General features: G+C 39.3%; 1 protein-coding gene across 1 annotated transcript in view; it reads left to right on the top strand.

Moving 5' to 3' along the window:
• The window catches only part of LOC307028578 (neuroligin-4, X-linked-like), a 17,998-nt gene extending 5,282 nt beyond the window's left edge, over nt 1–12,716 (top strand). The window contains exons 4-9 of the mRNA XM_079663730.1: nt 1,621–1,806; nt 2,363–2,813; nt 3,501–3,714; nt 4,402–4,526; nt 7,464–8,067; nt 9,785–12,716. Coding sequence (XP_079519856.1) covers nt 1,621–1,806; nt 2,363–2,813; nt 3,501–3,714; nt 4,402–4,526; nt 7,464–8,067; nt 9,785–10,183 — 1,979 coding nt within the window. The 3' untranslated portion in view covers nt 10,184–12,716. The remainder of the gene's footprint in view (nt 1–1,620; nt 1,807–2,362; nt 2,814–3,500; nt 3,715–4,401; nt 4,527–7,463; nt 8,068–9,784) is intronic.
• Nucleotides 12,717–13,273: the final 557 nt, after the last annotated feature.

The following is a 13,273-nucleotide window of genomic DNA, read 5'->3' as shown; positions in this document are numbered from 1 at the left end:
CGTTTGTGTGAGCAAAGCATTGCTTCATTTTGATTTTGATAAAAGTCATATCATGCGATCGGCTGGGTTAAATTATGCCCCTACTCTCATTAGGAGTTGCACACTATTTAATAATTCATATGAAAAGATTAATTAAAAATGTGCCAGCATGTTAATAAACTGTGTGCATAGAGTATATTTTGATTTAGCTATTCAGCAATATTTAAAATTATTTAACTCATATGGAATATATATTAAAAGAAAAGTAACATGATACATGTATTTGAATAAGGCTTTTAATAAATATGTATTAAAATGTATTGATCAAAAGGCTCTGCTATAAGAGAGTAACAGTAAATGAAGAATTCTTGATTGTGCTTCTCTTTATCTTAAGCATTTAGTGCACTTATTCACTTTTATTTGTTTATTTATTTAATGTGTGTTTGGCATATTTTATTGATCATGTAATGTCATAATGTACGAGAAATCAAACCACTTCTAGATTGTCCTTAAATGATTAAAAATCGTTTTTCAAAATGGAGGTGAGTAGAATTGGATTATGTTAAAAGGTTTAAACATTCGACAAAAAAATTGATTTGAGTTTATAAGAACTGTGCTGCCTTTTCTGTCTTTTAGAAGCATTCACGACTTTCATTAGATATTGATTTTTACATGATGGCATAAAGCTGCATCTGCTTGGTGGGTGAAAAAGCTATTTAATTATGACCTTGGGGATGCAAGTAGTCTCTGATCACCATATCAAGTTTTCTGTCTTCATTTCCATCCTCTGTGTTGTCTCCACCTCGAAAATGATCATCACCGCCATCACCATCACCATCCCTCATCGCAAGTGTCTTCATTTTTCTCTTCTTCTTCTTCATCATTGTCTTCATAAGTTGGATGCATAAGGTGAGCCCAGATTGCAAAAGTAATGCACAGTTAGACATGTTTTCCCTAATTGTACTGTAATAAGCAAATAAACACATAGTATATATAGGGTCTTTCTGAAAGCGTTATTATGGTCGAATTAATATAATTTCCTCATAATGTCCAATTAGCATGAGAGACATTTCTGAGAAATTGCTCATAAGTAATGAATGCATTTATTTTTGCCTTTCTTGCTCATTATACTCCTACAGTTTATGTTATGGCCAGCCTGAGGTTCAGGGAAATTAGCTTCTGCAGTAATGAGATATACTGGAGTGGAGTGAGCCTTTAGGATCCTTTGTGTTTACCTAACACCGTCAGCAGTAATGGGAATAAGGGATTGCCGTGTCTGTTACTGCATGTGTGTGTAGATTCTGTCTGTTGTAAGTTGATTTTCACTTGCATGAATATGGATGTGCCTTGTTGAATTAATCCAATTTTCGAGGTATTTCAGGGAGGCATATCATTTTTCATCAATATCCCTTCTCTTCATGATAAACCAAGACTCATGCATAATTTATTTTAACAGTGGGAATTCCATGAAGTGGGATCACATCCATGTGTGCTTTTGTGCATTTAAAAACCTTTTTTGATGGACTTATTTTATACATAGTTGCTCACAGCCCATATTTAGCTCAGATTTCAGTCAAGTCTCTAAACGTCAGTAGTATAAGTGTACTGTGTGTAATTACATCTCACTCTGTCTGCCTGTAGGATTTCTGAGTACAGGTGACCAGGCAGCGAAAGGGAATTACGGCTTGCTGGATCAGATCCAGGCTCTGCGCTGGGTGAAGGAGAACATCGCAGCCTTTGGAGGAGACCCCGGTAGAGTCACTGTGTTCGGATCGGGGGCCGGGGCCTCCTGCGTCAGCCTACTCACCTTGTCTCACTACTCTGAGGGTAAGGAAGGGCCAAAATCTGCTTAACCTTTATTCTGTGTAATATATGCAGAACAGTGGAAAGGTTAGAAATGAACAAAGAATATAGTCAGATAGGCAGTTGTGCACCTATAATGGTTGGCAGGTATGTGTGGGCTGTGAAAGCTAAGACACTCATGCTTATGAAACCTTTCATGGTCTCCAGTGGATCGATGCAGCTTTAATTTACTGGTATAAAAGCCTGAATAAGCCTTTGAGTTCTCTGAATAAAACAGCCTGCCTCTGACTCATATTGCTAAGAGCTGTATTCTTTCAAACTGTTAACCCGTACCTAAAGGAACCTGATGCTCTAAACATGGCCGGTCATACTTTTGAATAATGCATGTCAGTTTGTTTTTGCTTTGGGAATGCTAGTTTTGCATCTGATCATGTATGCAAATGTATGGTGCAATCATGCTGATGCTTTCATCCATGTGTGTGAATGCATGTAGCATAAATGTATACATGTGTGTGCCTGTGTTTATATTCTTTCCACACCCTTATTTGTATTGATGTATTTGTGTTCATGTGTACCTCAGACCTGTTCCACAGAGCCATCATCCAGAGCGGCACTGCTTTAGCCAGTTGGGCTGTCAACTACCAGCCCAGCAAGTACGCCCGGCAGCTCGGCGAGAGGGTGGGCTGCGGCATCGACGACAGCACCCAATTGGTTGCCTGCCTCCAGGGCCGGAGTTACCGAGAACTTGTGGAGCAGAGTGTAACGCCGGCCAAATATCACACGGCTTTTGCCCCGGTGATTGATGGTGATGTCATACCTGATGACCCCCAGATTCTGATGGAGCAGGGAGAGTTTCTGAACTACGATGTTATGCTGGGGGTTAACCAGGGCGAGGGCGTGAAGTTTGTGGAGGGTATTGTGGATTCAGAGGACGGTGTCACGGCTGAGGACTTTGACTTTGCAGTGTCAGACTTTGTGGACAGTTTGTATGGATACCCAGAAGGCCGGGATACGCTGAGAGAGAGCATAAGGTGAGTGAGTCTGTCAATGAGTGTTTTAAAGGAGTGGTTTGACATTTAGGGAAATACGCTTGTTGGCTTTGGCCGAAGTTAGATGAGAACATCGATACCTCTCTCATCTGTGTGTTCTTTAATATGAACCTACAGTCATTAGATGGTTAGTTTTTCTCAACCCTTAGACTGGAAACAGCTACCCTCTCTCTGAAAAATATAACAAGAGCTTTACATCTCATTAATTAAAAACCAAACTGTAAAATAGACAATTTGTGGTTTTACGGGGGGTTATGTGTTGGAGTATTTCTTGGCTGTGACATTGAATCTTGTCGCCACTTTGCCAGGCAACCAGCTGCCAATAAATAGTCAAAGCACATTACTTCCATCCATAACTTTCCCTTTTTAAACTTATTTTTGCGCATGGATTGATCATAAGCCATATATTTTGTTAATAAATTAGCTTTAATGATGTTGGTAGGTAGAGCTTTACAACTCTTGATGGAGCCAGGCTAGTTGTTTCTGCTGGTTTCCTGTTTTCTCATCTAACTCTTGGCAGAAGAGTGTATTTCCCAAATGTTCAAACAAGCCCATAAATGGACAGGGTGTATTTGTTAATGTACATGCACAGTATAAAGTGTAATTAATGTATGATACATTTGAGTTTGTAGATTGGTTGATAGATAATTTGACATGTATCCACTAAAGGTTCATGTACACGGACTGGGCGGACCGTGACAATGCAGAAACCAGGCGGAAGACACTGGTAGCGTTATTCACGGACCACCAATGGGTGGCGCCAGCGATCGCCACAGCTGACCTCCACGCCCAGTATGGATCCCCTACATACTTCTACTCCTTTTACCACCACTGCCAGAGTGACGCCACGCCGCCTTGGGCTGACTCCGCCCATGGTGACGAAGTAAGCTGATGTCACAGTGTTGTATTGTTGTATTGTATTATGAGTGACAGTTGCTGTTGTAGTGTTTGTAAGTCGAGAGATAAATAATGATGATAGACATCAAGGAAAAAAGTCAGGATAGGACATTTTGTTTCAGAGGCAAAAATGAAAGTGATTAGTCTCAAAGATTTTCAGAATATGAATGTGACAGTAAAGGAGCTCTTGTTAAAATTCCCTGTGAAGTGCTGCTTCATATTGATTTGTTCAAAGTACTTCATAAAAAGAATCAAACGCTCGTCTGGAGCTTAAAATATATGAAATATGTTTGGGATTTGTTTCCCTGCATGGCTAATTTACAAGCTGCCGATATTTACCACTGTGATAATTACAGTGTATTGCACTTATAATTTCTTCTGTTCTTTGCAGCAAAGTGCTTTTGATCTACAATGTTGTAGGTGTGGTCTATTGCAATGAATGTGTCTGCATTTGTATTTGCTGTTTGTGGGGCTAGATTTGAGTCCAGATTATGGTTGGGTATTTATCAAAATGATTTAGTGATTTTAGGTTCTCTGCATTTACAAATATTTTGTCTTCATTTGGATGACGTTAAAGTCTGTCGTGATAGAAAAATGGTTACTTTCAAGAGAATGAATGTGATCTGTACGCCTACAGTGCCCTATAATAAATGGTGTCTGTTTGTCTGTGCAGGTGCCCTATGTGTTCGGTGTGCCCATGGTGGGACCCACTGATCTGTTCAACTGTAACTTCTCCAAGAACGACGTGATGCTGAGCGCTGTTGTCATGACCTACTGGACCAACTTTGCCAAGACTGGGTGAGCTATTAAAATGTTCTCTGGTCTGAAAAATCCCAATTTTTATTTCCTTTTGTCAAACTAAACTATATAAAGACCATCAAGAAAATAGGACCAAACAAAGGTATTCCATTGCATAGCATATTTTTTCACAAGAAGAAAGAATATCATGATAAGAAATTAAAGCCAATCTTAAATGTAATCACATTTTAAAAAGCAAGAGAGTATGCCCAGCTGTCAATAGGAAATCATGCTTTATCTTGGACGCTCTGAAGAGACAAGGTTTTGGCAACACAGAGTGTCGATGCTGTAACTGTGGAAAGCCCAGTCATTTTTACAGGAACAAATCTCTTCCAAGCTCAAAATAAGGCAGCCAAGTCTCAGCTCTGCAGTGTCATCAAGACAAACAGCCTCTTGAATAGGTTTCATCCATGTTTAATTTGGACTGATTGATAGTTAGCATGTACATGGAATGGAGCTATCTGGCAGGGTTCACACAACAAGGAGAAAATAACAACTTTGATTATCATTAAGCAAATGTATTTCCAATGATGTTCATATTGAATAGGAAAGTGCATTGTAGGAATTGAGTGCAGAAGACAGAATAGCCTGAATCCTTTTCTCTGTCAAACTTTTCCATCAAGATAAGTAACAATTGAACTGGATAGAAACAAAGGTTTCATTTGGAGTGATGCTGAGATTTAATGAGAAGAACACCTGCGTCTCAGAGCAACAAAAATAATGAGCTCACAGGCAAAGGATATGTTATTATAATGCATTTTCCTTCAAAAGGTCTGTGATGTCTGGCGAGACGACAGTACTTAAAGATACAATCATTAAAGCACCGCCGCAGACTAATTTTGGCAGAGAGTGCACACAGGTTCTTTGTCAAGTCACATTTTTGACAGGGCTTTTCTTCTTTGGGCTTTGGTGAAGAAAGTTAAAAGCCTTTGCTATATCGAAAAGGTCCTTGAAGAAAGCCAAGGTAATGTCCTGAAAGAAGAACGAGAGATTGGCCTTTCCTCTCATTTCGTCCTTCTCTCTTCTCTTCACTTTTATTTTCTCCCCTTCTCTTCTCTCCTCTTTTCTTCTCTTCTCTCCTCTTTTCTTCTCTTCTCTCCTCTTTTCTTTTCTTCTCTTCTCTTCTCTCCTCTTTTCTTCTCTTCTCTTCTTTAATCTTCCCTAATTCAGTCATTTACGGCAGATGAGACAGATAGCTTATTCAATATGTTAAATACAAATTTAAAATGATGTGCCAGTGGCTAAAAAAGCTTCTAGAGATCCAATTTATTACATTGAAAGTGAATGATCTGCCAGTAGCAACGAATACCACAGTTGTAGAACGTATCCACGATTAAAGTCTTAAAATCCCGACAGTCCACAGTGATAAGAGAACCTTTTATCTCTTCACTCTGACATGATATACAAGATAAAGGTAATTGTTGAGGATGGACCCTCTTTCTGCAGAGCTGGAAGTGAGTAATTACCAGTAATTAATCCAATCGAGACTCACTCCGCTGAGACCTCTTCAGATTTACAGAGACATCTGCAGTCTAGACCTTGATCTAAATCACCATAGAGCCTTGCTATCTCACAACACACAAAATTAGGACAGTGCCTGTACATATTGTGAGTCTGGTCATTAACGCAGGTGCATTCAGGCAATCGCATTGCATCAAGTTAGCATTTTCTAGCCCATGTTCAGTGTTGTCATTACCACCCCAGAAAACTGCCGGGAACAATCACCAAGGGAGGTTGATAAGATTTCCATGCACACTGCAATTATCTACGGGAAAATCTCTCTGAAGAACGATTTCACTCGGCTGAGAGTGCCTCGGATGGTGATGGAACTCTGCGACAGATCAATTTAACGCAGGGTGTGATGCTCCCTCATGTATATTTTCTAAGCTTCTGTGTAGGCGTTTAAATCCTCAGCCGGTGTGCGAGTGTACCGGTAGGTCTTTACGCTACCTGTCTTTTTGTGCTGATCATAAGGTGCTGATTGACAAGTAAGCACATAGCGTATAACTGGCAACTCTGTGAAATTGTGCTGCTTTTTCATTTATGTCATTTTCGCTGCTGACACAAATAAGTCGGTAAATTGTCAAATGAATGCCTGTCTGCATGTGTCAGAGAGATGATTTTTCAAGATGTATTCACTATGCAACAGACACATTCATCTTTTATAACGATATCTGCCAGTTTTCAGAGGCAAATATCCACACAGTTCCAACCGCAGAGTTTGATCTGTGCATTTACTGAAATGTTTTGCACGAAGCATGTAGAGTGGAAACAAATCAATGACCTGCAATAGAGTCACCTTTGAGCTATGTATACAGGCAAACACAACTTGTTTTCCGTTGGGCAAGTATTCATTGCCACTGGTTTGTCTTGTGTAACGTTGATATTGATTTAGAAACATGTGTACCAGCGCTAAGGAAACCATTGGGCAGCATGGGAGAAACTCACACTCCCCCAGAGGATGCTAGCCAGCTGAGAAAAAGTCTTCAGCAGCTCTGTTAGGAGTCTCTGACATTTGAAAAACTGAAAGGCATTACATATTGGAATGTTGAATATTGCACTAAAAGCCTTTATTTTTTTAAAATGACCCTTGAATATAAATGTGTGGGAAAAACCTCTGTTGGTTGCATTTCATTATGGTTGATTTATACTTTTAAAATTGGACTGTTATAACTGTTAGGTTGGTCTAAGATTTGGGTGATTTGATTTTTAAATTGGGTTTTATTTTTGCTATTGCTGTGCTACTCATTCTTTTATATTTGTTATATTTGTGTTTGGTTACAACAATTTGTATATTTCAGAGGAGATTAAAAGCAGTGTCTTGACTAACACAAGTTAGACATTCTTTTAACATTCTATTTATATGCAAGACCCTCACCTGACCACCAACCCATTTCAATGTGATTAAATAACTAATTATGCTTCATACCTTTCCAGTGACCCAAACCAGCCGGTTCCTCAAGACACCAAGTTCATCCACACTAAACCCAACCGCTTTGAAGAAGTGGCCTGGTCTAAGTACACCCCTAAAGAGCAGCTGTACCTCCACATTGGCCTGAAGCCCCGTGTCAGAGACCACTACCGTGCCACCAAAATCTCCTTTTGGCTCCAGCTGGTCCCTCACCTACATCATGTCAATGAACTCCTCCAATCGGTTTCCTCCTTCACGCACAGTCCCTCTCCACAGGATGACACTCCTTATTCTTACACTAAGCGTCTTGCCAAAGCTTGGCCGCCGGGCAGTACACGTCATCCAGGTTCACAGGCAGGAACTCCACCGCCACCAGAGGCTGCTTTAGGCCCAGGTGGACCGGAGGAAGGGGTCCGCGTCCCGAATGAGGACTACTCAACTGAACTCTCGGTGACGATTGCGGTGGGAGCGTCACTGTTGTTCCTCAACATCCTGGCATTTGCCGCTCTGCTGTACAAGAAGGACAAGAGGCGTCTGGAACATCGCCGTCCACTTCCTCCCCCGAGACGAGATATTACGCCTGCAGACGTCGCCGCCCACCTACAGGGGGAGGGTCTGATGTCACTACAGGTGAGCCATGTGTTTTTCTCTTTTAATGATGCTTTACATAATGTTAAGTTATTTAAAAGTAGGACTGCAAACAACAATTATTTTCATTATCGATGAATCTTTAATGAATCATTATCAATTCTTTTCTTGAATAAAGGATTCATTGTTTGGTCTATAAAATGTCAGAAAATCCTAAATAAAAAATATCAATCCCATTTTCTCAAAGGTGATGTCTTTGAATATCTTGATTTGTCGGACTAATCCCCAAAGATATTTAGTTCATGTGATTTCTCCAATTTTGAGAGGCTGAAAACAGCATTGCCATGAAAAACTAAGTCAATAATCAAAATATTTTGCGATTATTTCTCTATCTACTGATTGATTATCCCACTAGTTGTTGCAGCTTTTATTTAAATATATAATGCCTATTGTTAATAATCATGCATATTATTATACCTTTAAGAAACATTAAGCCAGTAGAGGATTTGAGTTTGGGACTGAATGGATCCCTTTGCTGCCAGAGCAGAAGCTGCCAGCAGAGCACTTCTGCAAAACACAGCCTGTCATCGGCAGACATTAGTGTGTGTTTGTGTGTATATGAGTGTGTTTTGATGCTTGTGCATGTGTGGGCTGTGTCCAATTGCCTGAATTGCTTCCAATTGCCTCAAATTCATCCTCCAACTATTTGGCCTCTTTTGAGCTCAGTTAGTGGCTTTGGAATCTGCCACAGTGAATGCTAAATGTCAGATCCCTTCTAAAGCGCACAAATACTGGGAACTGGCTTTTGAACCACAGTGATGTAGCTCTGCATTGCAGCTGCTTTTGGAATTGTGTTTTATTATTTTAAATATCTTTGTGTGGCTTTCGTGCACATTAGATCTGACGTGACAAGGAAAAATGAAGACTTTATTATATTATTATGCACTGCATGCTTGTGTAAATTCATTTTAGAAACAACATGCTGGCCTTGCAGAGGCTAGACATCACCTTGAAATAAAGTCAGTAGTGCTTTGGATGATGATGACAAATAGCATTGGTACGGTTTAATTAGTTTGACTGCCAGATGCTTGATCTGAAAGTAATTTGACTGGAGTAATCCCTCAAACTTCAAGAATGTGGACTCTTAATAGATATTTTCATAAATCTGAATGTGTCATAGTGGTGATTTTAAGACATGTAAGCTTACAGAGCGTGATGATTTCTTTTGAGATGTGTTTGTTTGATTGAGAGGTGTCTAAGTCAATTACACTAACACATAGATGGAGAGTAGAGGCCATTTTCACCCTTTATACTTTTACATGATTTTCATACACAAACTTAACTTACATTTTTGTCATTTATATTTAGGCTGCATGATAATAAGGTATTATTAAATATGTTTTTTTGTAGGATTTTTTCAATCATTTAGAAGTTATTGTTAATGACCGATGATATTACCTCAGTTTTACTTTTGTATACATACTTGTGGATACATTTACAATATCATGATACATGAAAGGAATACAAATAAAAACAAATACAAATATTGTTATTATGATTTTGGCCTTATCACCTAGCCATACAAAAATAATGAATAGTAAATAAGTCATAAAATGTTTTGCACTAACTAATTCACCCTGTGCTTTAGGAAACTGGAATTGCCATTTTTTAAAACTAGTTTCCCTCACTTTATGTATCTTTGTGTCTCCACTGCTTTTACTCCTGTTGTCTAATGTAAATATTCACCCCACCTTTTTAGGTGAAGCAGCTGGAGTGTGATGCTGCGTCAGCAGACGAGAGGAACAACCTTCACCACCATCACACTCTGGACACGCTGGACGCTCTGGACGGCATGGATACCCAGGACATCTACAGCACCCTGGACACTGTGCGCCTCACCTGCCCTCCAGATTACACCCTCACCTTGCGCCGCTCGCCCGACGACGTCCCCCTCATGACCTCTCTGACCCCAGGTTCACTGCCCGTGACTCCTGGGTCACACCCTGTTACCCCGATGACCCCCATGACGCCTGGATCAGTGGTGGGGATGAGAATGGGGCATCCGCACCAAGGATACACGCATCATAGCCCATACAGTAATACACACTTGCCACACACACACATCTCAACGCATACACACTCCACCACACGTGTATAACTGCCGCAGCAAGATACTTGCACACACAGGGACATAATTACAACACACATACAAACACACACACAAACACATACCCATTAAAACACAGACACACACGTAAAACAAAAGACTTAAATACCTCTACTAATTACCCTGCAGGATTGTTACAGGTGGAGTGACAGAAAGACATTTTCAGTAACAGGATGAAAAGACAGACAGCTGTGTGTTGCATGTCGGGAAACTCAAGACACTGGATCCCGGGAGATGCAGTTCTATGCATCATTTGCTCATAACCTTGAACGAGACGCGCCAAGACAAGACATCCATCAAATGTCTCAAAAGCTGCTTTGGATATTAAATCTTCTGCTTTTTCTACACCTGAGGAGGAAGAGGAGGAGCGCTGTGGCAAAAGGGTCAGTTATGGATCAGTTTACATCTCCTACTGTACCTGTGCTGTGCAGTGAAGCAGTACTGGGACTGAGCAGAGCAGATGCAGATGCAGAACGGAGCTAAGAAGTACCACACACAAAGACTGCTGATGTCAACTTGAACAACCTGTGAAATGTGAATGTAGCATTTTTTCCATTAAAAGATCAAAGGCCCTATCTGCCAAGGATCAACCTAAGCTGAGGAGAAAATAACAAATTTCAGCAAGAGATGGATGTAAAGACAGCCAGACAGGAAGAGGGGATTAAAAAAACCACATTAGCTGAAGGAAAAGTTTGTCAGATGGTGGGAATGAGATTAAGATTTTATTGAGAGGGATTTAACAGCTGTGAGGGCGAGAAAGAAGTGAGATAGAGTGATATAGAAAACACAGAAATGGAAATGTGCCAAGAGACATAAATTAGCTTCAGAAGATGAAAGGGCCTCTGAAGTTTTGTCAGACTTACTGAAGAATCACTCTAACCAGCTATGTGTTAAACTCTTGTAAATAGAATGGAAAGATACAGACGATATACTATGATTTATAGCATTTACCTGCTCTTGCATTAAAACATGACTTATTTAACCACATTATTGCTTTCATTTCAGATATTACTATATTATTGTATAGGTGTCCTGAAGCAAGGCTGGTGTCTCTCTTTCACCCACTGTAATATATACACAGTACCTTTATTAAAGGCTATGCACAGTCATTTCAATAATTCTTAAACTGTGTAAACATCTTGATACTCGTTTAGTCGTTGAAGTATAGGACATCTTCACATCATCCTGTCTATTTGTTTGACCATCAGATATTGAGCTAGTACTGTGTAGATAATGCAATATTGGTTTGACAATTGAGCACCAGCCAAAAACCATGACCCTTTGAACCTAATACCTTCCCTTTCCCCTTCTCCCCTTATTCCTTATTAACCTCTTAATTCCTTAGAAATCCTACTTTATTTATTTTACTTTAGTTAAATGTGGTGGAGAGTCACTGGGGCCAAGTCACATATCGCCTCCCGAAAAAAATAATGCTTTTACTTATTGTTCCTACCCTTTTACACCATTTCTAAAAGTCCCTGCTTAAACTACCTAATGCTGACTGAAACCTTGTTTAAATAGGAATTGTTGAAATTCAAAATCACTCCACAGTAACACAAATTCTGTACAAAAACATGGATCGGTTTCCGACATTTTAAAGCCTGGAGTTCGGTTTACTAGCTGCCAGCATGTTGTCAATTGTTCGGAGATTTGATTTGATTAATTAGGTTGAGCCTCTGGATGATGAGCGCAGTTTTTTGTGAGAATTTGACTTGACATTAAAGGCAAACATGCCTCTGAACATACCAGCTTGTAAGTGTAAGCGTAAACAGCTTCTTAATGGTTCCAAATGTGTTGAAATTGCCACCAACACATGAATTAAAAGAAGGGAATTAATCTTTTAAATCCCCCCAACATCTTGAGGAAATAATGATGGATTTTATTTCGGAGAGAGCTTTTTCCTGCTGACTTCACAGTTAATTCTTGAGGGTACTGCTGGTTACTGCTATGTGTCATCAGAATAAGATTAGCAGCATTCACAAAATCAATTTCAACCAATTTATAATGGAGAGTATTTGGCAAAGATAGGGAACTGTCATGAGTTCCATAAAAAAAAAGAACAATGGCAAATCCCACACCTTGATTCCCCACCAGTAAGTTAACTTAAAGTCCCTTACCTTGATAATGTAACTTTCCTGCTTAATCCTCTTTTCCTGCTCCTTTCCTTACTTACCTTACCCCCATCCACCCTGCACCCCCCCCCCCCCTCCCAGCCTCATCTGTGCGACTACATGCAGCTTTGTCACGGTGAGGCCTATTTAACCTCCTCTCATCCTAAGTAACTTCTTCATGAGAGATATTAGTTATTTATCAACAGAACACATGAAAAATGAAAGCTGAAAAATCTGTGGATGACAAGCAAAGAACTTTTACAAAATGATATAAAATAACATTTAAAGGATGTTTGATTGACTGAATATTTTTTTTCATATGGGTTTATTGACTCAGCGGATGGCTGGATTGTGTCAAGCATAAACATTTCTGCTGCATTTTTGAAAAATAAAAATATCAGTATTTTACAATTTATGAGCGTTTGAAATGTCTTGTATGTCTTAATTCAGAATATAATGGTAGTTTTTAAATACATATAAAGGGGATGGGGGCTTTGCTAATGCACCCTCTTGTTTTATTTAGAATTAGTACCACAGAATTTGAATTTAAATAGTTCACTTGGTTTTGATAATTGAAAAGTTACAGTGGTACAGTAGATTTATATTGATTCCTAAAGAATATCATGTTTTTTTTATAGGAAAATCATATTTATGGATTTATATTCCAACCACAATTTGTCATTTTTAGACCTAATTTTGTGTATTTTGATATAAACTGTTTAGGAAAGTATAGAGGTGTGTGTACAGTAGGCAGACAAAAAAATATTTGAACAGAGCCAAGCTAACTTTTCAGTCTTTATGCTAGGCTAGGCTAATTAGCAGCTCACTGTACCTTTTATATTTAACGTCCATACATTACCTGCGAAGTATTGATAGGTATTCCCTAAAATGTCATTCCTCCAGTTTCTATTGCTGTTCATCTATTGTTAAATCTGAATCTCTAGGATTTAAAAGCAATGTTCCCAAAATG

This window comes from Notothenia rossii (assembly GCF_949606895.1).
Source record: "Notothenia rossii genome assembly, chromosome: 2".
Classification (NCBI taxonomy): domain Eukaryota; kingdom Metazoa; phylum Chordata; class Actinopteri; order Perciformes; family Nototheniidae; genus Notothenia; species Notothenia rossii.
Note: the sequence above shows the minus strand (reverse complement) of the source record. Positions and strands in the feature narration are given on the sequence as shown.